The 24,895-nt window shown below is 41.9% G+C and overlaps 1 protein-coding gene and 1 long non-coding RNA gene across 2 annotated transcripts in view; one reads left to right on the top strand and one right to left on the bottom strand.

Moving 5' to 3' along the window:
• Window positions 1-24,895, bottom strand: part of LOC108881803 (solute carrier organic anion transporter family member 5A1) — a 41,932-nt gene that overhangs the window by 3,729 nt on the left and 13,308 nt on the right. The window contains exons 3-9 of the mRNA XM_018673973.2: window positions 18,692-18,824; window positions 18,371-18,588; window positions 13,194-13,358; window positions 9,404-9,602; window positions 2,338-2,497; window positions 1,558-1,799; window positions 1,351-1,415 (exon numbers count right to left, since the gene is read on the bottom strand). Of these exons, the coding sequence (XP_018529489.1) occupies window positions 1,351-1,415; window positions 1,558-1,799; window positions 2,338-2,497; window positions 9,404-9,602; window positions 13,194-13,358; window positions 18,371-18,588; window positions 18,692-18,824 (1,182 nt within the window). The remainder of the gene's footprint in view (window positions 1-1,350; window positions 1,416-1,557; window positions 1,800-2,337; window positions 2,498-9,403; window positions 9,603-13,193; window positions 13,359-18,370; window positions 18,589-18,691; window positions 18,825-24,895) is intronic.
• LOC108881804 (uncharacterized) lies at window positions 1,533-6,299 on the top strand. Its single transcript, XR_001960675.2, has 5 exons — window positions 1,533-1,650; window positions 2,361-2,522; window positions 3,907-4,204; window positions 5,017-5,086; window positions 5,920-6,299. It is a non-coding gene; the product is annotated as an uncharacterized LOC108881804 (long non-coding RNA).

Below are 24,895 nucleotides of genomic sequence, written 5' to 3'. Positions count from 1 at the left end.
CCTTAAACCAAACAGTTTAAAGACCTTTGATGGGCTGTTTGTCAGAGCTGTCAATCAAATCTGATCAAACAGCTCCCACATAGTCCCGATGAAGCAAATTAGTTTTTGTTAACGAAGAATATTTTTTCCCCAGCTTTACCTTTTTTATTTTTATTTAGTCATTGATATTTAATGCTACAGATAAATTATCAGATTTTGAGCGGTGTGTGTGCTGATGATGTGGAATTTTTGTACAATGCAATACACAAATCGAAATGACAGAATCTTTTGAATTTGGAAAAACATTTTGCTTTAATTTAAAGTTTATAGGCATTTTCAGTTTGACTGACATCCCCCAGTGCACATACCAAATTATTTCTTTTTAGTACCAAATGGTTTATTTTCTTGTAAATTAATTGTAAAACAGTATGCTGTATAAAAGATATTGTGCACAGTTAGTATGTGATATGGAATTGGGAACACAACTTGAATGCAAATGTACTGCAGCACCACCACTAGGTGGTGCCATTTAGCTTCATGCAGCTCAGAGGCAGGCCTGATTCCCTCATGTTGGACAAAATATTAAAAACACCTTTCAAAATAATTAATCCTGTTACAGCCTCAAAAATTAAATTACTTTTGTGCTGCACCTTTTAATCAGTATCCTCAAAAACAGAACATAATGTACTTTATAAACATAGAAAGTATTGCAGGGCTGTTGTATAGGATTACATCAGACTGTACTGTATGCTGTGGGTATATATAATGAATCGATAACTGCAGTGAATTGATAACATTTTTAGATCCTATTACCAACCATATAAACACACAAACACAGGCTCCCTCCTGCCACGCATGCACACATCTTACAATGGTTTATGAGAAGTTATGTGACAGCTTTATGTTCACACAGCCATACCAAGCAGATAAAAGGCATGTTAGGGCAGTGCTTACTGACCCTGAGGGCTTTTCTGCACTGATCTACTCAAGAGTTCACAGAGGTCCACTACAATGCTGCATTCCTGCTCTCTCTAAAATTGCAGGGTGTAAGCAAGGACAGGAGAGAGACTGAAAGCTTAAGAAAACAGCTAGAAAACGCCAGCTGGAAAAACTTGGATAGTAAAAATCAGATGAGAGGCATGACTAGCTGCACATTTTACTACTCAGGTAGACATTTACCGTCTAATTATTGATACATTAATTCCAGACACATTACTTTCACTAAATTACACCCTTCCTGCATTCTGACAACCCTTTAACCTTTAATATCTCTACCATTTATGACCAACGAACGGGGGATTGTAGGAGTTTTATCCTGATCGCCAAAACACAGGGAGCGTGGTTGAAATATGCAGATGGACAGGAACGTACCAAGAGTTCGGAGCAAGACGAACTGCATCCCAAGAGCAAAAGGTCTCTCCTGCTCATCAACAGACCTGAGAAAAGAGAAATATGGCATGTAATGATGGATTTTTTGTCTAGACAAAAAAAAAAAAAAAAGACAGCCCTTAAGGAAGAGAGCCAGGAAGTATAATTAAAACTTCTCTCTGACAGCAGATGCCCAAAGTGGTCCCTTACCTGAGTGTGACGATGATGGCCGAGGGTTGGGCACAGGCGGTGATGAGAGTGACGATGAAGAGGAAGATGAGGAAAGGGATGAGCGTGTTGCAGGTGCGGTCACATTTCCCCGACACAGCGTAGCCGTTCTCGTTCAGGTAAGTTTTAACAATGACCAGCTGCAGCTGGTTGACCTGGCCACCGGAGGACGGGGTGATGACCTGCCTGCTCTGCACGCAGCCACAGTCGGTGTAGTTCCTAATCTGTAGTCAAACACAACACAACAACTCCTACTGTCCACTCAGGCTAAAGACCCTGAAGCTAATTTAAAACACTACTGATTTTGTAGCTGCACTGAAAAGTCAAATGCAAATTCAGACACACACACAGACTGGGTAGCACCAGTGATATGGCACAATCAGTTATCTGGACAAAGAATCTAGACATTTTCTTTCCTTGTGTTGTTATAATTTCCTGTCTGACATTGTTGTGGAGTCTGTCACTTCCTGTACTTTCATAGCTATGGGAGGAGAATGCACAGAGAACAGGTCTTTGTTTATCCTTTATGATTTGTATGTTAGTTTAGCAAAGTTCTCAGAAACCATTTGTATCAGACATTTTTTATTGTGTTTGATGTATAAACAGCTCTGTTGCAATTATTTATTTGGCAGTAAAACAAAAGGAGCTATGGGTGGAGCACATAGCTGAATGAGTGTGTGTGTGTGTGTGTGTGTGTGTGTGTGTGTGTGTGTGTGTGTGGTGTGTGTGTGTGTGTGTGTGTGTGTGTGTATGTACACTAACCCCTGTGCTGTCATTGCCCACAGTGCTGCATCCAGCCAGACAGGGGTTGAAATAGGTGATGCCGTCAGAGCCACAGACCGGAGCGTACTCGTGGATCCTGCAGCCACAGTTCACGTTACAACTGCCCGTCAGATTCCTGTGGGTCATCGTCAGGGTCGGGCTGCATGGACAGAGACAGAAGAGGGGTCAGTCGTATCCATTTTACTAAACTTACAAGCAGTTTTTTGTTCCAAAACTCTAATGTCCCAGTCACTTATCTCATTTATGTTTTCATTTCAGTAGCGAGGCTACATGCTTCTTTCTTACTCTTGTTTTTCTCTGCCTTTCAAAATCTATTGGATATAATCAAACTGTATTGACAAGGTTGTTTTTCTTTTTAATTCACACTTTGGAAATGTATTTTCATTGAGGTGCTATGTCAGCAAGGACTAGAAGCAGGGGACTTGGCCATTCAGCTATCTGTAGGAGCATTCATTAATTTTCTAAACATTCTTTTATCTCTACCTCTTCCAAGTGTGGCCATGCTGGTGTAGCAGCACACCATTTAGTTACAGTAAAATTGAAAACAAATTTATGGTGCCATGTGTGTCACACTTTGGACTAAATTTCCCATAAAAGCCAAACCTCCCTGCTGCAAAGAGGGTAATACTTCTTGTCCCCACGTCCCATCCCTGCGTGGCATCACTCCATAAAATTTTCTCTCAGCAGATAAGAACACCCTGTTAGTCATTAAAAAGCAGAAAAATGTTGTGTATATAATTTGAAATGTAAAAAGAATTCCTTTTTAGTGCAGTAATGCAATTTAACAGTTGGAGTGTGGAAGCTAAAATAGGCTGCCAATCTTCTCTGCACTGTTAACTATAGTCTTTGTGTCTTCTTATTAATCTGCTGCACATCATCCTTTTAATTAGCTTTAACGTAGCCCCCCACCCCACCAGTTTGTGTGATGTGTAATGATAGAAGGACAGAGACGAAGGGAAAGAGGAAGTGACACCTCCAGCGGCTCATATGCCACTATACACTGAAATTGAGATACAGACTGTGAATAATTGCATTAAGACACTGAACTTGAATTGCTTAATTTGGAATTTAATGTAAAATTCAGTTCAAAAATTCAGTTCTTAACAATTCCGATTGCTGTGCCATACATCCGGGTCATTGAGGTAGATGTGACTGTGATTGGACAGAACCCAAGTTGTGCCCCGTCCAAAAAGGCTACACCTGCGGCTCGTGTGTACCGCTTCCTGACGGTAACGGAACTTATGTGGTTATGTTTACGTTGTTTTATCGTCCTGCTTATTACCTATTACTATTACTGTACAGTTTTTAATGTTTCTCTTCACTCCATGGTTTCTATATTCAACACTAAATGTTAATTCAATCTGTTGTTTACATGTTTTCATTGTGAGGGTGGTGCTTGTTTATGATTGGACATAATCCAGATCAATCGTTTGTTTGTGAATGACGTCAGCGAAACGCAGCTGAGAAGTACGAAGTGATTTTGACTTGGGAAAGGTTAACAACAGCCGTCGAGAGGCTGTCTAAATACCTGTGGTTTACATCTTTCAGGGCTGCTGATCTGCTGACCACGATCAAACCGAGAAACTTCATCGACTCCTACCAAAAGATGTTGTTCAGAAGCGGGAAAAAGCAAGAAACTGACCGAAAACACGTCGAAAATGGCGGCCTTCACCTGCGTTTGGAAGTCGGATAATGGTCACCAGCGGATGAAGTTCAGAGACGTTCACAGACACACACACACACAGGTGGTGCAGAGGTCTGACTGGACACCTTTACGAGAGGACTTCATGGATCTCCATGTGAGTCAGCCGAGATCCCAGAGTTGGTGGACGTCACCATCGACAAGGTAAATGAATACAGCCATGAAATATGAATCCTAAGTAAAAGTCTAAAGTACTAGCTGCAACGAGTGGTGCTTACTAAAGTAAGATTACAGTCCCTGTTACTGTTATTATATAAGACAACTGCTGGGAACGGATCTTGTACGTTCGCGTTTTTCTCACGCGTACGCGTCCGTACACAGGTGGACTTGCAATGTCCCCCCCTAATTTTTCATGTGTCTGAGCATACACACAAACTCCCTGAGAATTCCTTGGACCACTGTGAGCAACATCAGACGTGCACACTGTCGTACACGGTAATTTTATGCGCTACATAGTTTTGCTGTGCGCGGAGAAAGCGGGAGTAGTGCGCGCTTGCGCAGGCGCGCAGCTTAGGGAACGTTGATCTTAACTTAAATATGACAAGATTCTTACTTTATTTATTCTTTAAAAATATATGTAATTTAAAAAACCCAAATGCCCCAATCCACTCCCCCATGACAGTCATAGGGGATACACTGGTAGTAGTAGTAGTCGTAGCTGTAGCTACAGGGACACCAGATGAGTAATCGGAGGAGGACACTTGTTATTCACAGATTTCTTCTTTTAGATGTCATGTGAACATTTATTGGTGATGCTACTGACTTTGTGCAATATTTCTCTCTGAAATGTATTGAGTGGAAGTAGAAAATAGCATAAAACTGAATGTCCCTTACTAATAACAGTCTGCAAATAAAGTGGACCAGGACATATGTAAGAATGTTAATGTATGAATGTTTGTAACTGAGAATCAACAAATAACAAATCCACTAATACTAATCCATCTTTTTGATGCCAGACACTGAAGATGATGGACTGCAACCAGGAACAAGCGGGCTGGATGATCTTCAGACTAAAGCTATGAGAAAGTAAGTAACTTGACTACTACCATAATTACTATGTACTAAATAATAAAAGTCCAATGTAAAGATCTAAATGACGATTGATTACTAATTAAGTCCAATGTAGTAGTCTAGTGCCACTTTTCCACTATTTAGTTACAGAGTTAATATTTCAAGTAGAGGATAATTGTAGTTTTTCAATGATAATATAAATTGTAATTTAAATCTTTACTAAACAGAATTGTGACACGATTCATTTATACTGCGATTTTGATGCCTTTGTTGCCCTATATCTTACCATAAATCTGTTTTGGACTTCTCTATTAACGTTTGATTTTTCTGCTCCACGTGCTGGCACCGCACGTGACTCGAACCAGATGCTGCACGTTCACATGTCCGTATGTGATCTGCGACTTATGGTCTCCGCTTAGGCCACCAGCACCCTTCACACTTCGGGTCACTTTGGGTGATGCGCCTCAAATTTTTTTCTGCTTCAAGTGAGATTCGAACCCGCGATCTGCTAAGCCTACGTCTATCAGCGTGAGCTAATTAGCTCGATACATTTTCTAAGTTTTTCTAGGCTTTGACTGTTTGCATTTGAGTGACAAAATATACTGCCGGTGATAAGATACGAACTTGTGGTCTTTCGTTTGCCAATCCGACACGTATCGTCTTGAGCTACGTTTTTCATAGATTGTGACTTTTTGAGTGTATACTCTTCATTCACTCTCTTCATTTTCAAAGAACCATGTCTTTGTTTGCCTTCGGCCTCGTTAGTTGGGGTTTTATACTTAACACTCGCCACTCGTTACTCAAACAACTCATAACATTAAGTATGGGTTTTGATTTGTTTTTTCTAGCTTAAGAAGACAGTTCCGTTCGAGATCGACTTCGGCTGCTTCCGTTTCACGGGATGGTCAAGTATAAACAAAGTGCCATCACGTCGGACACATTTTACCTCCCCTAGTGTGACTGACCACACGCCGTTTGACTAGTACCAGTTCATCGAGGAAAACTGAACAGTTGTTCTTTTTTATGTAAAGAGTATGTCTCAATGTCAGACTGTTTTGTAAACCTACACAGTGTTAACGGAACTGAAGTTTAAGTTTACAGAAGTCCTCTGACACTCATGAAACGAAATCTAAATAATGTCTGTAAATATGAAAACATGTAAATAAAACTCTATACCGATGTTGTTTTATTTAATCTTCACAATAAACATCTGACTGCTAAAAAAAGATACATTCATGTTAGTTGTGTGTTTTTCATTAGCAAAATATGACTGAATGATATTACTTTGTAACTTGCTGTCCAAACACTTGTAGAACTTACTGTTTCTGGAAAAAAAATCAAAAGTTCTAAACTGCAGGCAAAATTTTCTCAACATAACTGTCATAGCTCCACACCACAAAGTTGCAAGACACAGCATCCACAACGTGAAGCTGTGCCCTGACGACGTGGCTCCTGTCCAGTGAAACATCATCTCCATCGTTGATGAGGCAGAATCTCTTGTCTCCTTGTGATGGGTTTAAAACCATCACAAACAGTCCAGCGTACCAAAGCAGGTCCCCAGCAGCTACTGTTCTTAAAAAAAAAAAAAAAAGTTAAATTAACAATTCAAAATGGGTCCTTTTTTTGTTGACAATATTATGTTCCTTACAATATCATGACAAGACAAGGCAAGGTAATAAGAGGGGGGAAACACTTGAGCATTTGGATGATAATCCTAAAATATAATTACATGCAGCACTATTGTCGATAAGTTAAATATGATTAAGCATAGCTAGATAACAAGAATAGGATCAACTAAGGTTTCTTAGAGGCAGTTATATAAAGCAGGCAAAACTTTGGACAAAAATTAAGTATCAGTCAAAATGCTGATAGAACTTGATCAGGCTAATCGTTGATGGAGTAATCTCAGCAACAGATAGCTGATTAGCTTAGCTGTAGGTCTAGCTGTGCTGTAGCATTATTCTAACTTACCTCCAGTAGTTGCAGCAATCGAGAACTATGTGAGCCCCGAGGCTGAGTCGCTCTTCCCCCGAATCCATCAAGTTCGTAACAGCAGGTTAGAATCACAGCTGATGAGGGATTAGCCAATCACAGGCAGGGTAGAAGCAGGTAAAATTATGCTTCTTCAACATGAGGAATTCCCAGGGATATATAATCACCACCTACAGGTTCACGGCTCAATGGGAGTGAAGTACTATGCACTCGATTGCTCTTCCTCAATGACCCAGCTGTGTGGCGCCGTAAAATGAATTTAAGAACCGAATTTTGAGAACTGAAATTGAAATGTGAGAACTCACTGTGGACATATGTAGAGAACTGCAATTCCAAATCATGCAAATTATGCAATTCAAATTCAGTTGCTAATGCAATGAATCAAATTAAACATACAATTTCAAATTATGTAATTCAAATTCAGTTTCTAGTGGCACATATTTCTGCCCATAACAGTCGCTCTAAGCAAAACACAACTTTCAGCTCTTCCTGAACCAGGAGCAATGAAGCAAGACCTGGGTTTTCTTTGGAAAGCTCCTCTCTGAGCCCTGCGGAACAGCCACAGACAGGCTTTAACAACACAACAGCCCTGGGTGACTCTGACTGACACACAAACACACACACAGACGGCAGTGATGGGATCCTTCTCTCCGAAAGTTTCTAATTTAATCCTGTGTTTTAGGTGATTAATTACATCAAATCATATTTTTTTTCATCAGTATTACAGCATAAGATAAAACCAGCCAAACAGAAAAAACTAATTATTTTCTGCTACTTCTTAAATCAGTCAACCACCATTTTTCACAAGGCCATAAAGTGACACTCATCCTCGTTTTTTATTGTTTGCCGAAGGGGAAGCAAATTTGGGCTTGTCCTGACATAACAGTGTCACATTCCGTGTATGTATTTGCATGCACATAAAAAGGCATCAGCCCTCCTGCAGTTGTAGGCTTGTTGCACTGATTGCACATGTCCTTTTCTAGACTAAACCCTGGCCCACGCTTAACCCTCCAGATGTTGTGTCACTGTGTGCAGGCTGTACTGCATAAAAACCCACATGCAGAGCCAAGAGAGTGAAGGCTTAATGTGGTTTAGCACCGCAGACACTGAACAGGGACAGTGGCAGCAAAAAATATATATAAGTCAGAGATGACGACACAGCAGCTTTAAATTAAGCATACCAGCCAAACTCTGTTTTCCAGATACTGAAGAATATTACACAGCACTGAAAGGATTGAGGATGTTTGGTGTTTGTCACATCCTTTTCTTTTTTGGTCAGATTGTCTCCAGCCTGTCAGCAGGGGAGAGCCACGTCTAGACCAGAGTGAGAGTACAGACAAGTGACACAAAGGGTGGGCTTGGGCTAAACATTCCTCATGTGGCTGCTACCAGCGACTAGTGACCAGCGCTGTTCATAATGAGGAGCCCCACAGGCTCACACGGTCTTGTTGACCCCTCCATAAATGCCAGCTCAAACAAAGACTACAGTTATTAATGGGTCAGCTATGGGACTTTAAAGAGCACGCTGAGTATTTGGCAAATAATCGCTTTGATTAACTTGGTTATGTGAAAAGTAAATTTCACAGAGGTTTAGCAGTTTCACCCATGAGTGCTCAGAATTAGCTTCTGAGACGATGCAGAGTTTACCCATACAGCCTACAAAAGCTACAAAATCCATCATCAAGGGATTATTATGTAATGCTCATGACCACATCCTTCCAAATCAAACTTTTGAATGTTTAATGAAATTTTCAAAATTGGCACATATGTAACAGTTCAGAGCACACAGTAAGATGAGGGGGGATATTTTTAAAGTCGATGTGTAACGTGTTTGGAATCAGTGTGTGGGATCTTTTGCATCACCCAAGGTCACTCCACACATGTGTCTGTCTATATGAGTGTGTTCATAACCGTGTGTGCCAACAGACGTCTGCACCATATTTCTGTCCGCGGGGCTGACACACTGGATGACCGTTTGTTAGCTCCGCAGCCTGGTGCTGATGTGGTGTTGAGCAGCAGCTTCAGAAATAGAGGTGGCAGAGTGATTCACCGGAGCAACAAGAGCAGATGCCAGTGCTGCTAATTAATCATTCGCACTCCAACACAATGCCAGAATACATGAAGATGATGGGAGCCATGACAGCAGCCCAGACCCACACCCTTCTGTACATGTGTGTGTGTTTGTGTTTCAGATATAACTTCAAATGCAGTATAAGGTCTTTTTTTTTAAATAAGCAGTTAGGAAACAAATATATACCTGGCTCTTATGTACCTCATACATAAAATGATTCATATTGTTGATACGATCATGGAAAAGGAGCTTACAAAACACATGCTTACCCAGTGGTGTAGGGTATGTTGATGCCACCCAGATTGATGCTCTCGCAGCCCACTATGAAGAGTGTGGAAAAGCAGAGCAGAGACACCCCGCTGCAGATCATGGCCAGCTTGGCCGACTCTCTGGCCCCAAGCTTCAGCTTCTTGATGATGTAGCCCCCCAACACGATGCCCACTCCAGCGCTGGGTACGATAATCAGGCCTGTAAGAGAGATCAGAGGAAAGAAGAGCAGGTGAGATGGTGGGAAAACTTAAAAAGTGTGGCAAAGAGTACTGAAATAGAGCAGCTAATTTGTGTCATGAAAAATGTTAACACTGAATTAATTACAGTAAAGCATCACTGAAGTGAAATTCTGATCTACAGTATTTCAATCAGCATAGACATGTGAACATCTGTCATATTTTATATGACAGCTGGTATGATGTCTTGCTGAAGAAACATCAGTCTAAACGTGATTTCCCCTGTTACACCAGAAATAAATAACTTCAAACAAAGAAGCCAGAATAGACTTTACAGTATCCATGTGACCAGGCTATGCTGGGGGCTACCTCTTAGTCATTTCAGGCTGTGGCAGCACAGAACACGTGCTCTCAGTCCACCAGAGCTACTCTAATTGACAGCATGGAGAGAGGCAAAGCTGGATGGACCGGGTGGTGAGTGTCGTCGTGCAGGAGTTAAGGCCCAGGGAGGATGCACATGACAGCCCCCGAGCCCAGCCACAGGCACTTACCGCCAGGAAAACGAGCAAGATACGGTCAGTCAGCAGGGGTTGTCAAAGACAGTGGATCAGCAGAGAAGTGATTCAAGTACACAGAAATGTCATGTGGCTCCCCTGTTCTCTATATATATGTGTGTGTGTAACACAGATCAAGAGAAAGGCAGAGAGAGGGCAAGAGACAGAGATAGAAAAAGTGTCTCTTTGAGCACGCTCAGTGAGAGCAGGCATCAGACAGCTGTAGCATAATATTATCCTGTAAGTGCATGTTTCTGTGCTAAACCCTTGTGCTCTCCGCAGGATTAAACATATACACAAGCAGACCAGATATCGTATCATAGTCACATAAGGCACGCGTACAAACACACAATTATGTAATCTTAAATGGTACATCAATGATTTGCACATATTTCATCTGGATTAATAGCTATACTGGCATTAACTTGTCACTGTGATCACATAAGTGCATGCGTGTACATGTCAGTCTTAATGTATTACAGATCATACAGCAAATGACTCTCATGACAGACTTTTGTGTGGCTTATTGTATAACCAAGAGAAGAAAACAACAAAGAAACAAGACAAGAAGAAACTACAATTACCAATCTAGCTACAGTAAATTAGAGTGTTATGACCAAAAACATTTGACCACAAAAATCTAATCAGTTCATCCTTGATTTCAAGAGAATGTTTGAGCCACATTTGAACAAATTCCCTCACTGAGATATGACATTCACAAGAATGGAATGAACGCACAGACAACCTAAAAACATAATGCCTTTGGCCACAGCTGTTGCTTTCATGGTGGTATAAAACTAATAAGAAATGAAAGTATGAAAGTGTCTTGTTGAAAGGAACAGTGGCTGAGATAAGGAGAGCCACCACAGTAAAAACAAAGTGAGAGAAACAGGCAGAGAGCAGCAACAGCAGCAGCATGGGGGAAACTGCAGCTGAGGGAGGCGTGTGACATGTTACAATGCTATTTCTGTAGAAACATCTAATGAGCATGTAGCTGTGGCAGCTCTTTAAATGGGCATGATACAGACTCAATAAGGTGGTAATTTGTGAGATTTCAGTTTATTTTATTTTGACATCTTTGGTGCTATATTGCTGTGCTGTTTTTATGGTCCACTTCCTACAAATTGCTTTACTTTCTGGAAGCTATGATGTATTTTTCTTTATATACCCTTCTTTGGACTTGTCAGCCCTTGTGGCAAATTCTAGATACCCAGTTTTTCCTCTACTAATTGCTAGCAAAGCACTGTTGGTACTGCCAGAAACAGAAAATCCTTGTATCACTTCCTGTGCTACTAAAAACTTTTCACAAAAAAGGCCAGCTACTGTTGCTTAGAATTGCTGACTACTCCACACGAGGAAAAGCACTGGTCTCACTTCTCTGTCTTCTTAAAAAACAGTCCCTCAGAATCACCAGGGAAATGTCACAGTTGGTCAGTCCATCTGGAAGCACTGTGCTCCCATCAACAGGAGTGCCCTCTCCTGTTCTTCCTCCTCCTCTCTAACCATCATCACATCCCAGAAGCTTGGCATCGTTTGAGTAGCTATGGCAACCGCACCACCCGTTTGCCCTTACCCTTGTATCCTGGCAACAGGCAGATGAGATGAGGCAATGGTATTGTGTATGTGGGGGTGTGTTTATGTCTGTGTGTCTAGAAACGACCATATGTTAGCCAGCACAATACTTGACACACATACACACACACACCTTTTTGCTTTCAAAGCCATGATTGAGTTTTCAATCACTCCTTGCTGTAATAATCCTGATACCAGATTAGTTGTGTATTAGCACCACTGGCTCAGACATGACTGAAGGATTAGTTCTTTGTACAACCTACATATGTGGTGCACAAATTACAGGCAGAGCAGAGGAAGTGTGTGTGTGTGTGTGAGAGAGAGACCACATCATGCTCAACATGTCTCCAGCAGTCAACAGAGACTTGCATGTAACAGTCAGGGGATGTAATGGGAGTTTATCACTGAATCAAAGTCGGCAAGACTCCATGACTCATAGCGCTGCCCTCTAACCATGAGTCACCGTGAGCATGCGGAAAGGTGAGAACAAATGTGAGCTTAAACTGGCACGGGCTAATGGTGCATATAGAACACGCTGATGTATCATGTGAGGATCAGGTGACATTGACTACATAATTTCTAATTTCTCTACAGCCATTATAATCTATACTTTATATCCAATTCCTTGAATTAAAGTCTCACAATAATAATATATTTACTATTTTTAGTAAATACAACTTAGATTTGATTAAAGCTGTAGACCTGGGTAATAAATTCCAATGAACTCTTTGCTGCGGACAGTTTTACCTGATTTATCTGACATTTCATGTCTTTTCAGGGGCAGTTCAGTTAACCCATGAAAAGGCAACTAAACATACAATTTCATCTACTGGGTTTGGTGATGTTAAATCACACCATATGTCTAACATTTCTTCCTCAGGATGGAAAGTCATGGCAGGGCCTACAGAGGAAGATGACCAAGTTTTCTCTGCCCCCAACAAACCAACTCTTACCCCCAATTTCCTTACTGTACGTTCTTATTTGTTCTTATTTTCAGTGACGAAACAGTTAGTTTATAAATCAGTTAGTCGCTTGAGAGACACTAAGTTGCCAACAATTTTGATGATGGCTAGATCATTTAGCAAGCAAAAATGCCAAACTGTTGCTGCTTCCAGCTTCTGAAATATGAAAATTTAACACTAATGAAAAAGGTAAGTTGCATCCGCAGTTGTTTTGATTTTTCATTTCATTCACCTGGACTCTATCTTTTGCAGTAAATGAAATATGGTACCATCATGTCCTACTGCATTGTTTTCAATAAAAAATGTATTTTACTTTATTACTAAGGACATGTTGTAAAGAACCCCTCATCATAGGCTCCCACACAGCCTTGTTGGTGGCCCACAAGGGACAGCGACTGCACTGACTCACAAGACAATACAAAATATGCCTGCTGTGATGAAGTTTCATAATAGACAGCAGTGGAGGAGTGAAGCATTTCACACCTGACTTGATGGCCATGATAATACAGCGACAGAGAGACTTACCGGTGTATATGCTGGCGTTGGAGGCAGGGATACCAAATTGTGACTCAATAAATTTGGGAATGAAGGTGATGAATGCAGTGACAATGGCGCACTCTGCCGTGTAGGACAGACTGACGAACAGGAAGGTCATGTTGCTGAGGATCCTCAGCGCTGCCTTGGGGAGGTCTGGGGAGGGATAAAGAGACAAGACAGAGCGCTTCATTACTGTGGTGCTGTAATTAACACACAATCAGTCTCTTAATTTGGCTCTCACTCACTCTCCCACACAAACTGAACTCGATGGAATCATCCGAAGAAGGATCATTACTGGAAAACTGTAATTAAGAAAAGATAGAAAAAAGCTGTATGTGTAACCCAAATAAACCTTACATAATAGCCTTAGGTAATAATAGAGTAAAGTTAACACCATCTTTAAATGTTGCTGAAACACACATATAAATACACACTCTCACATTCAAACATGCACTCAACCATGTCTCATTACATCTGGATAAGTATCCTTGTTTCACGCAAGACTGCAGGAGCAAACAACAATACATAAACACACAGATGTTCTATGATTTCTCTGCGAAACACTTTCAGGTTATTAATGAAGACAATCTAAACATCAACACTGCATTTTTAATTGTCTGTCTGTGCCTGTTGTTGTAGCCAGAAATCCTACCAAGGAACTCATATCAAGCTATCAGCAAGTTTGCTATACAATGCAAACATGTGGATCACGTACCTGCGCTGCCAGCTCAAAACAAACCAAGCTCTGCAAATCTAGCCCCAAGGCCGTCATCCTTGGTTCATCATAACAAGGGTAAAAGTGCCCTTTATGTCTGCTTGAGGACAGTGTTCATATAATTTGGTCACTGTGATGCACAATGCCCTCTCATCCTGTCACTCAAAAGTCACATGGTTAAACTGTAAGTACATTACTGTTACTAGGCAGATTGAAACAGCTTCTGCTGTGGCTGGATGAGCAAATGATCCCCGAGACATAACTCCTGAGTCAGATGTCACTTTCTCTTCATCAGAGGAAATGTAGTGTGGAATAATTTTTCAAACAGGAGTTAATGGGGATTCAGTATCTTACTCACTGGCACATCAGCAGGGCAGACGCTTGCTGTCATAGCAACTCTAACATGGGCCTCCCAGTTGAACTATTATCTCCCAAATCATGACATTGCAGCATTATATAGCCATTTTAATTCCACAATAAGCTAATTTAATAAATATGATGGTGCAAAAAGGTTCTTAAAAAGAAAAATTACATTAGCATTTTTACCCTGTGTCCATGGGTGAATCTGCAGGCATGAATGCCATCAATGTACTACACCAAATATGTGTAAATATATCACCAACTACCTTTCCTTAAACTATTGACATCTCATCGTGCACTAGAGGATGTACACAAGATTTCATCCAGTAAAATGTCATCTTGGATTGTGGGAGAGACTGGCTTGCCCAGTTATATAAAACCTGCAGGTCTGCCAAGATAATTGTACCACTGCTGCAGTGATAAGATTGGTTGGGGTGTGTTTCCTGCAAAATTACGAAGCCCATCTCTGCAATTGCTCTTTTCCCAGTTGTCAAGTCATTTTGAGGTTATTATAATGGTCTTCTTGACATTTTATGTGCCTATTCCCTTTGTGGGGAAAAATTTCCTCTAATGTCCTTGCCAGATGTACAAGGTTGCAGAAAACACTGTTCTCAGGGCCACTGGTGCATACAAGCTCCTCCATCTCAACAAGGCTGAGGTATAAGATTTCAGGAGCAGCGTGACAGAATGGGGATCGGCGCAATCCACAGGGATTTCAGTTGCAAGCCACTGCTTTTCTACATTAGGCGGAGGGAACGCACATAGTTTGGGCCCCTGATTACCATAGGATGTCCAGGATGTGCTGCAGGGACTTTGTCTCCAAACTAGCCTTGAGCTCAAGCCAACTGCTGTTCAAGTGGTTTGGTCTTTTTCCCTGCTTACATTCATGACCATAACCCCAAAGACAAAAAAGCATTACACTGAAATATCTAATTATTCATACTGCCTAAGAATAATTTAAATAAAGGCCACAGCTAAAAGATTCACATTTTCAGTTTACACAAAGACTTTTTCAGTGTGAACAGAAAGACAGCAAGAGACAGGAAATCAAAAGAGATTCTCTTTGCTTTTTTCTTGTGCAACTGAAAATCCAGAAGGCCAGGAAAGGTCTCTCCATCAAAAATAATTATCAGCAACTTAAAGAAGCAAGGTCACCTACGTGCACACAAAGCTTCTTTATTCAAATTATTTTGAACTTTGGGGGCTGATTCCAGTCAAAAACTTTGCGCTGACTACCCTTGACCTTAACCATCTGTGGGATGAACGATGTGGGAGGACAGCAATCACAGGAAGCATTTATTAAAGCCTTTCAAACTAAAATAGTACAATCAGGTTTTTGCATTTTATCACAAAAATCTCATTCTTTAATCCCAGTCTTTCCTCCTTATCTGCAGGCTTTTTTTTTTTTTAGCTCACTCTCTCCGTAAGTCTGGGTGGTCCTTCATAGGCCACACACACCGAAATCAAAAAACATTCCTTACAACATTTGGCTGGGGACAGCTCATCTCACTGAGCGCACAATTGGTAATTCCAAATTTGTCTTGTATGTGTGTGGAGTGTTTAAAGCCCTTGGCTGGGGGCAAATATTATTACCTACAGTCATCAGGCCATCATGGAGGCTACTTCTGTCTCATGTGATTCACACACAGATGCCAAATAGCAAAGACAGAACAAAAGAAAAGGCAGGAAGTATGTAAAGTGGATTATTACTGCCTTTTATTGGGGAGGTTATTACGGAGCTGGCCAGCCTGACTGGGTGGCACGGTGCCTTGATTTGGGGATAGCCGTCTCAGCACTAATTCGACTAATCTTGTTGTAGGTGGGGAAATGTTAGCATCTGTCGGTGTTATCCCAGATCAAAAGGCAGGAATAGAATAGTGATGCTAATTATTTCATTCCTGGGGAGCTGGGCTATAATCTTGTCTGGAGGGGGGGACAGATGGCAAAGTCCTGTTGATGTCTACAGCAGCTGCTCTCTCAATCAGACAGACCACTGGCTCGCAATAGTTGCCACACTTGCTTTTTTTGCGAGAATTTATTTGATGACTAGACTGAATAGTTTGAAAACCATCTGCTTCAAAATGTCTATGTCAGTGGAGACAGGTCATAATGGTATACTGTTGGGTTCAGTTTTTATAAATTTGTAATTGGAACATTTAAATGTAAAGGCAAACCACCTTCAGAGCTTTTACCTGATGGTTCTGTATAATAACTGTATTTAACTCTACTAGTGCTAAAATGATTAGTCATTATTAATCACATATCTTAAAAATCTATTTATGTATCTGGTTCTAGCTTCTCCAGTGTAAGGATCTGCTGCTGGACTCATTCAAGGTATTTACTGACACCAGGCATCAATCAATACCAGTGCTCTCTCTTTCCCCAATTTAAAATCTGTGTACTTCACCGCAGGGAACTCACTGGAATCATTTTTTAGGTATTGCAGCATAGGGACTGCTGTGGTACTTGAAAGTAAGTGAGTAGCTAATAACTTATACACAAATTTCTGACATTGACCTAGTGTATCAAATCATTGTATCCCTTCGTGAGATGTATTTGGGATAGGCATTTTAGCTGCAGTCTGTGTCAAATGCTTCAGGATTTGGAAAACTACTGAATCTTGAGTCAAATCTTATTTGCAAGTGAACATTCTTCGCCCTTCCTCAGAGTTCAGTACTGATGCACACTGCAACTGTGTTTTAAATCCTGTCAGATGAGTAATCAGTTATTCAAATATAATTGTAACATACAGTATGTGGTTGCAGTTATTCATCTATACTGGCTGAAATTCAATAAAAAATGCAAAGTTACAGAAATTCTAATATTTGCCTTCACACAGCCAAGGTCTGGAACATTCCATAATCAAATGTGTCCCCCCCACCCCACCCCCCCAGTGTATTGCTGAAAAATATTCAGTGTTAGCATTTTTCAGTGTTCACTTGCGATCTGAAGGGCAAAAAAAAACATGCTTGGTGAAAACAGCCACTTTCAGTGCAGCATATCTTTCACAGAAAGTGCTGAATTTGTCCTGTGAACACACACACCTCAATACAAGGACACGCACAGCACTAAAATACATTACAGATCTAAACATTGAAGTGCCTGAGTCTGCAAAATTGGCCATAGTTTGCACAACAGCCTGAAACATCCTACTGGGAAAAGTAAAGCAGCAGGAGAGCTAGCAGTGAAAGCTATAATGCATTCATGGTTACATTATCTGTTATCTGCTCACCGAGACAAAATCCCGTCTGGACTACTGTGGGCTATGTACATAAGTGTGAATTTATGAGTATGCACGCATTAAAATACAAGTTAGCTATTTTGCCTATGATGAAGAGTGTGAGAGCAAACATGTATGCTACTGTTTTGCTCTGCTGCTCAGTCTGTCTGCTCCTGTGTGTGGAAACGTGACTGAGTTCCCCTGGGAGCTCATTTATGAGAGAGAGAGAGATAACTGTCTGACTGAGAGAGAAAAAACGAAACCAGAGGAAACTGGGGAACACTGGAGCGGGATTCATCTTATCCAGGGGGCTCTCCCCGAGTAACCTAGGAGATTCCTGGTATTTCTGGCTCAGAGGGGACATTAAAAATGTATTGAAAAGGTACAAGCAGTTTCACTGAAGCTTGAACCAACATCTCCAATTTTTATGATTTTGTATTTTTATTCTAGCTGAAGGATGCATGATCAGAGGCAGTATAATGTCAAAACATACTGTCCCTCATTTAAAATGGTTGCAAAGCTAAACACAAAGTCTTCAACTGACAGTAATAATGTGTCACCTTTAGTCATGTTTACTATTCATTTACTCAAATAAACAGAACCCAATGTGCAGTAAAACTGCCCATGTTTACAATGAATTACTTGCTTCATTAGGCAGCTGTGTGGGCAACCTCCTCCATCATCAATCAATAGCATCTTTAAAGGAGATCTCAATGGAGCTTCCACTATTAGATAATGACTAATCCCAGCCATTGATTGGATTATGGGCCATTTGTACATCAATAACTCACAGTTCCTTTATGTAAGGGACTTGGTAGCACCTAGGAGTCCAGAGGTGGCAAAGAAAGGCTGATATTATCTCTTCCTCACCTTTGATGTCCTTCCCAAAGCCCATGGAGGAAGAGACGTTCTGGCCTTTGCTGCCGGACTTTTCCTTCATCACATCGTCATCGCTGGACACGTCGCCCGGTGAGCCCATCTTTTTCTTCTTTCTCTTTTTGTGGCGGGGAGGCAGCTTTTTGGGGAAGGCAAACATGGGAAAGATGACCAGTAGCATGGCAATGGCACACAATAGAAAGCCACTCCACCTGAGAGGAAGAAATGACAGATGGGTTGTAAAAGAAGGAAAGAGAGAGCATAGACACACAAGTAAAGACACAGGAAGTCACACAGATGCACACACATATTTACCAGTTGCCAACAAAGCGAGGGTCACTCTGGTCGATGTTCACTACAGTTTTGGGGTCGACGTAGAAGCCGATGAGGACGCCACCCAGCAGGTAGCCAGCTGCAGGTCCCAGGGCTCCCATCACATACATGATGGCTACAAAAAAAGATGAGAATCAATCAGAAACTTCAGTGAAGTTTTTCTACTTTCCTCATTAATTCTCCTAATGACCCACTGATACCTGTGACTGTTTAAGTCAGACCTGTGGGATCTGTTCATTACCCTTGATGCATTTGTCCACCAGATTCAGAACACCTGCACTGAGATCAGTGGGAACTCACCACCAGCCCTGAGGTCATTTCTCACAGCTTTTGAAGAGTCTGGAACAACCGACCCAAAAGCTCCAGAGGTCTCACACTGACCTGAGGGCATGCCTGCAGCTCTCCCACACCAGCTAACCTCAGAGTGAGCGGGGGCGAAACATTAACCCGCAGAGGCTCTCAGACAGTCACTGAGGTGAGCCAATCACACTCCGTCACTTTGCCACAGGAAGGAAAAAACTCATTAAAGTTAAATAACCTTAGTTGGAAAGGTGGAAAAACCTCCTGTGGACATCCAGCAGAGACGTGAGTCAAAGCCATTTACCAGCCGTAGTCAGGGGGCAAACTTTCTGTAATTACACCTGGAACATCGCCACAAGCCGTGAAGGTGTGTGTGTCAGAGGGGATGGATCAGCTCTTTATGATGGTTGTGTGCGTGACTGTGCATTAAAATAATTCTATAACCGACAAAATCCTCACCCACAAGCAGACTTTGCTACCACATGCCTCTGTCAGTCCTCTCCCACACACACCCCTAAAAAAATGCTGCCCCTCTTCTATTTGTGTCTCTCAAATGTCACTTTCTTAAGAGGATGCTGGCACTGAACTCCACCGGCAGTATGCGCAAAAAACCACATGCACGGTGCGTATGTGCTGGTGTTTGTGACAGAGTCTGTGTTTAGCAGCCGAGGCAGCAGGTGCGCTATGCGTCCAGACCAACACTCAAATGTCTAATCTCTCCCCCAAGACCAGAGGCCTACCTCCTCCCTGCCAGATTACATAACAAAATGCATACACACACACACACACACACACTTCTCTTCCATCAACAAAGTTTGCTTTTCTCAGTATGGAAGCTCAAAAGCCATTTCATCTCAGTCTGCTTCACTGAATGTTTCAACTGCCCCGCCAACATTTGCATATAACGTCCTTAGATCCCGAGTGGTTTGCATCTTTTACTACCCTCATATTTTCATCCCGACACTCCCCACAGAGCACAGATATGCATGTTCGCTCTTATAGCAAGGTTCCAGCAATGTCCCAGAGCCCAAATCCTTATCTAGACTTAATTAAATCATGGCTTTCTTGAACAAAACTATTGGGAAAAAGAGAAAGAGAGGAAAATACTGCTTTAAGAACAAAAGGCCCTTCAGAAAATCTTCTTATCAGCCTGAAGCAGCCACACACTCACATACTTACACACATGAACGCAAAATGCAAGACAACAATGGTCAAATCCCTGGATTCCAAAGACTGGTGATCAGTCTTGTATGTGGGTTTGAGCTCACACACAGTATTTGCACATGATGGAGGAGAAAGGGTAGGAGATATGCACAGTGTATACATTTGAAACCATATATAAAACATGTATAAGCATGTGCATGAGCCTGAGGTTCAGTGGCAGTTTCATTCCTACAAATCTCCATAAATCACGCCTGAAAGCAGGTGTATGTCTCTCTTTCACTTCTCCTTTCTCTCTTTATCTCACATATCATATTTCATCTTTTTAACTCCTTTCACTGTGCCATTCCTCATATCCTGCTGGTCGGAGAGTCAATTCACTGCGCCAGTCAAACCGTAAGACAATGTAACAGGATATTACCACCCAGATACAATAAACAATTAATTATAGTTGGCAAGGACAGCAAGAGGTCCCATCTTATTATCTCCATCTTGAAATTAAAAACGCCTCACAAAACCTACGCTCGTGAATCACACTTTTGTGGCACACGGCAAAATAATTTCCATCTATAAAGTGCAGAACACAGCCTGCAATATAAAGGCTGGCTGTGACACCGACTCCACCTTGATGACTGAGTTTAAAGATTAGTCTCAGCGGTTCGTTTTATGGATTGCAGGGTTTTCAAATTCAATCCTCCTGCATCCTGATGGAGCTACAGACCAGTCTGACTCTTCAAAATTATGTTGCAAATGTAAATCTGGACAAATCTAAAACATGATCCTGTAGTTTTGAGCTGGTTAATAAAGAAAATATGAATGGACTTGACTGTAGCATGTGCAGGTCAGCAGGATTTCATGCCAGAATTTAAATAAGCAGCCATTTAAGATGGACATGTTTGCAGTGGAGCACCACACAAAGAAAAGCCTATCAGTGAATCATTGTCTTCATCTCACCTTGAAGACTACTGACCTGTCCTGTGCCCCTAATGTAACACTCTCTGGCTTGAGCCAGATACACCAGGTGCATCCAGCCGTTCAGCCGTCAGACAAAGGTTGAGCACCAAGTATGGTCCTTTGGTTGCCCTCCAATCTCCATCCTCCCCTTTCTCGGGCACCCAGGCAGGGACGGCCATATTTTATCCCTCTTGGGTGATTGTGCAAGCGTCTGTCTTGCCACTCCATCCATCACATTAACAGTGTTCTGCCCGATTGGAGGACGAAGAGGGGGGTGATAAACCGTGCCTGACTTGATGCCCCACCCTGCCCCAGCTTGGCACCAAGCCGGGATAGTTTAGGATCAGTAGGTTGGGATGAGGGGATTGGAGGGCCGCGGCCGGGCTGAAGGGCGGCCAGGGCAGAGCCATCGGATTGAGGAATATGCTGGCACAGCAGCGGCGCTCCATCACACACAAACACACACACACGCTGCGGTGGCAGACGTCAGCGGAGTGCAGGGGGCGCATGCCAATGAAGAACGCATGGTGCGCCACAGGCTCACTTTACTCAATTACGCAACAGACCTTCACCAGCAGCACGTGAAGGACAATACATTACAGGCTTGGTATGACTTTCTACACGTGTGATGGTAATGGATTAGGAGCTCTCTATAGCAGTTATTGGCTTTTCACTCTTATGTTATATGTGAAGTCAGCATCTAAACCATCTACATGGTCATTCACCCTGACTTCTAATATGTTGAGTTAATTTTGTGCTGACTTTGCACCAGAATGTACATTATTATGCATGAAAAGACACAAATTGAGACGAAGTCACAAAGCGTGCAAGTTAACATGTCACAAGCAGAATCCAATACCAGCAACAATATATACATTGTTTGAGAAAATGTTTATCGCATACAGCAGTGAAGTGTAAAGAACTCATCAAGAAGAAACAACACATCGATTACAACTCAGTGACTTTAACGTCAACTGAGGTCAGCCCCTTTCGGGCATCACACACATGCGCTCTTATGCACACACACGTGGAAGCATGATGGGGATAATGCAACGGCTTCAAGGGTATGAGTGAGGGAGGAATAAGGTTAGGGAGTTTTATAGTGCATCATTGACCCCAATTTAATGTTTCAGCTTCAGTGTTTGCGATGGTTGGATGTAGTGGAGTCAGGCAGGAGAAGGAGAGATTTACTCGACAATAATCCAGAAAGAGAAAGGCAATAAAGAGGGAAAAAGAAAGAAATAAAAACTGATAAAGCGAGAGGGAAGTGACAGGGAGAGAAAGTGAAAGTGGAGACAAAGAAAAACTGATGAGGTCGGAAGAAACAGAGTAAGATCTGAGAAGGAGTGAGGCTGAGGAGGGATGGAACATAAAGAAACAGAGGGAGAAAAGTTGGGCTGCAGTCTGTGGTGACTGATCCTGCTGTATAACAGAGTGATAAAGCTTGCTCAGCAACATCCCTCTCATATCTAACCTTCAGGGACCAGCGCTGCTCTGTTGTCTCCACTCTGCCTCCTCCACACACTGTAAGAGCTCCGCTCCTCCTGACTCTCTGTATTCATGAGCCGCACTGACTCATTCAGAGCTCGGAGGAATGAATGAGGGAGAAACAGAAAGAGAAGAATGGCAGTAAAGTGCAGGGGAGGTATGAATTGTGAAGTATGATTACAAGAAGGTAAATGCCCAGGTGGCTGCTGATGCTTTTGAAATTATCTTCACTGCAGAGGCATTGTATTGTATCTTAGGGCATTTCTGTAATTTTGCCCATTCTTTGGAGGGCTGCAACTAATGATTTTTCATTTCCAATTAATTTGCTGATCACTTCTTTTGATTGTCCAGTCTTTAAAATTTAAAATAGTGAAATGTTCAAATTGCTGATGTCTTCAAATTGCTTATATCAATGACTCAAGTGAAACTACGCTGATATAGATAAGAGAAAATTAGCAATTAAGCTCAATTTGCATTTGGCAAGCAAAAAGTCAAAGCCAAGCATTTGGCTCAATAAATGACTTAAATGGTTTATCAATAATCAAAAAGTGTTGATACATTTTCAGTTCATTGATTAATCCTACAATTCCCTCTCCATTAAAGATGATGACCTCTTCAATAAATGTAAGGAATTCTTGCAATATGGCACCCAGCTGTTTGATAGTCACTTTGACTCTGAATGGAATTTCAGGCATAACAATAAAATGGCGTCTGCAGTGCCACCACCCTCACCATCCCCCAGCTTCTCCCGACCTTCTGTTCTCCTCACCCCTCACCCCTGAGAGCAGCAGCGGGAGCAGCAGAGAGCGAAGGAGGAGAACGTGGAGCAACTGGACCTGATGAGAAAGCACATTGCACCTAATGAAGCAGCTCCCCGGTGGCCAAACTAATTACCACAGATTAACGATTTGATTCAATTACGTGGACAAAATAAAGGACAGGACTTTTCGCTGCCTTGTCAGAACACTGCAGGGTTAAAAGGTTGAGGCTACAATTCACACAACACAAGAATCATCAGTGTCAAGACTGCCCTTTTATCATATCTGCAATGAATGCATGCACAAGGTGTGTTTATGTTTACATGCAGTAAGTCTCATTTGTTTTGGAATTTATTTCTCTCTCGTCACTGCCTTCCAATTAAAATCTGCAGAGGTACGATCCTGGCTCTGTAATTCTTCTCCGCCCTGTGGCTGGAAACTTAGTTTCAATGAATTATGTAGCTCTCCACCTGGCTATTAGCCCACAAAGCTCAGTCAGCCTCCAAACAAGCCTGGGAATGGATGGCAGGCAGCAACACAACGACCTTGGATTTGTATTCACTGCATTACGCCGGAGCTGTCTAATCTCTAAAAGATGCGATCACACTGTCTTCTCAGCATTACTCAAGAGCTGTGTCATGTTGATTTATGTAGCATTATGCGTCGCACATTACCTATTCACTCTGACCTGGGATAATAATCGATTCCCACAACACCAGTTTGACAGAAGCTATCCTGTTTTATTTAATAACATCCACTTTATGTGATATGTCAGCACACACCTAAGAATTCTGATTTGCTGCACTGCACAGTCCAGTTCAGTGACTAAAGCTCACTGGGAAGTGTAGCTGCAGGTGACAGCTATATGACAGATGATCTATGCGGCTGCTGCTGTTAAAAAGAGGACAACAGAGAGGGATACCGCTCCATGTATCCCTGTGTTATGGGGATCAATTCAGTCACATGACCTTCCCCCCCTAGAGACAAGGGGAGGAAAAAAGACAATGAAATAGGGGAACGACGACATTGTCATGGTAACTTGCTGACATAGCAGTGTCTTCTTACAAGTCCTAACCTTACAGTTTTACCCCAGAGGGCATGCACTGAGACTGTGGCCTCACACACACATACACAGAATCACACACAGAGTAAGGGCAGTTAGACAGACTGCATTAATATGCATGACTTATCTAGATGATACAAAGCAAGAATGCAACATTGCACATCAAGAGACTTGTTTTCTCTGAATCCATCTGCTGTTGTGTTGATCGCTTTCATGATGCATCATGTTTTGAGTCCCAAAACCGATATTGTGTTACATAGCCATAGCATAAGGACGTACACATTCTCATTCAATGCCTTAGGAGAGGAGTTGTCTTTGTGTGATTGTGCATGTTCCAGCATGAGGTGAATAATGTAAAAAGGTCTATATGGGTGCTTGTATGGTTTCCTCCTACAGAATAAGAGTCAGGGAGGGAATGAGGTGGAAATCAAGTGGTGAAATCAAGGACGGGGGGGGCATGAG

The sequence above is a fragment of the Lates calcarifer genome, linkage group LG24 (genome assembly GCF_001640805.2).
Source record: "Lates calcarifer isolate ASB-BC8 linkage group LG24, TLL_Latcal_v3, whole genome shotgun sequence".
In the NCBI taxonomy this organism is placed as follows: Eukaryota; Metazoa; Chordata; class Actinopteri; family Centropomidae; genus Lates; species Lates calcarifer.
The sequence above is the reverse complement of the archived record's forward strand: the minus strand, read 5'-3'. Positions and strand labels throughout refer to the sequence as shown.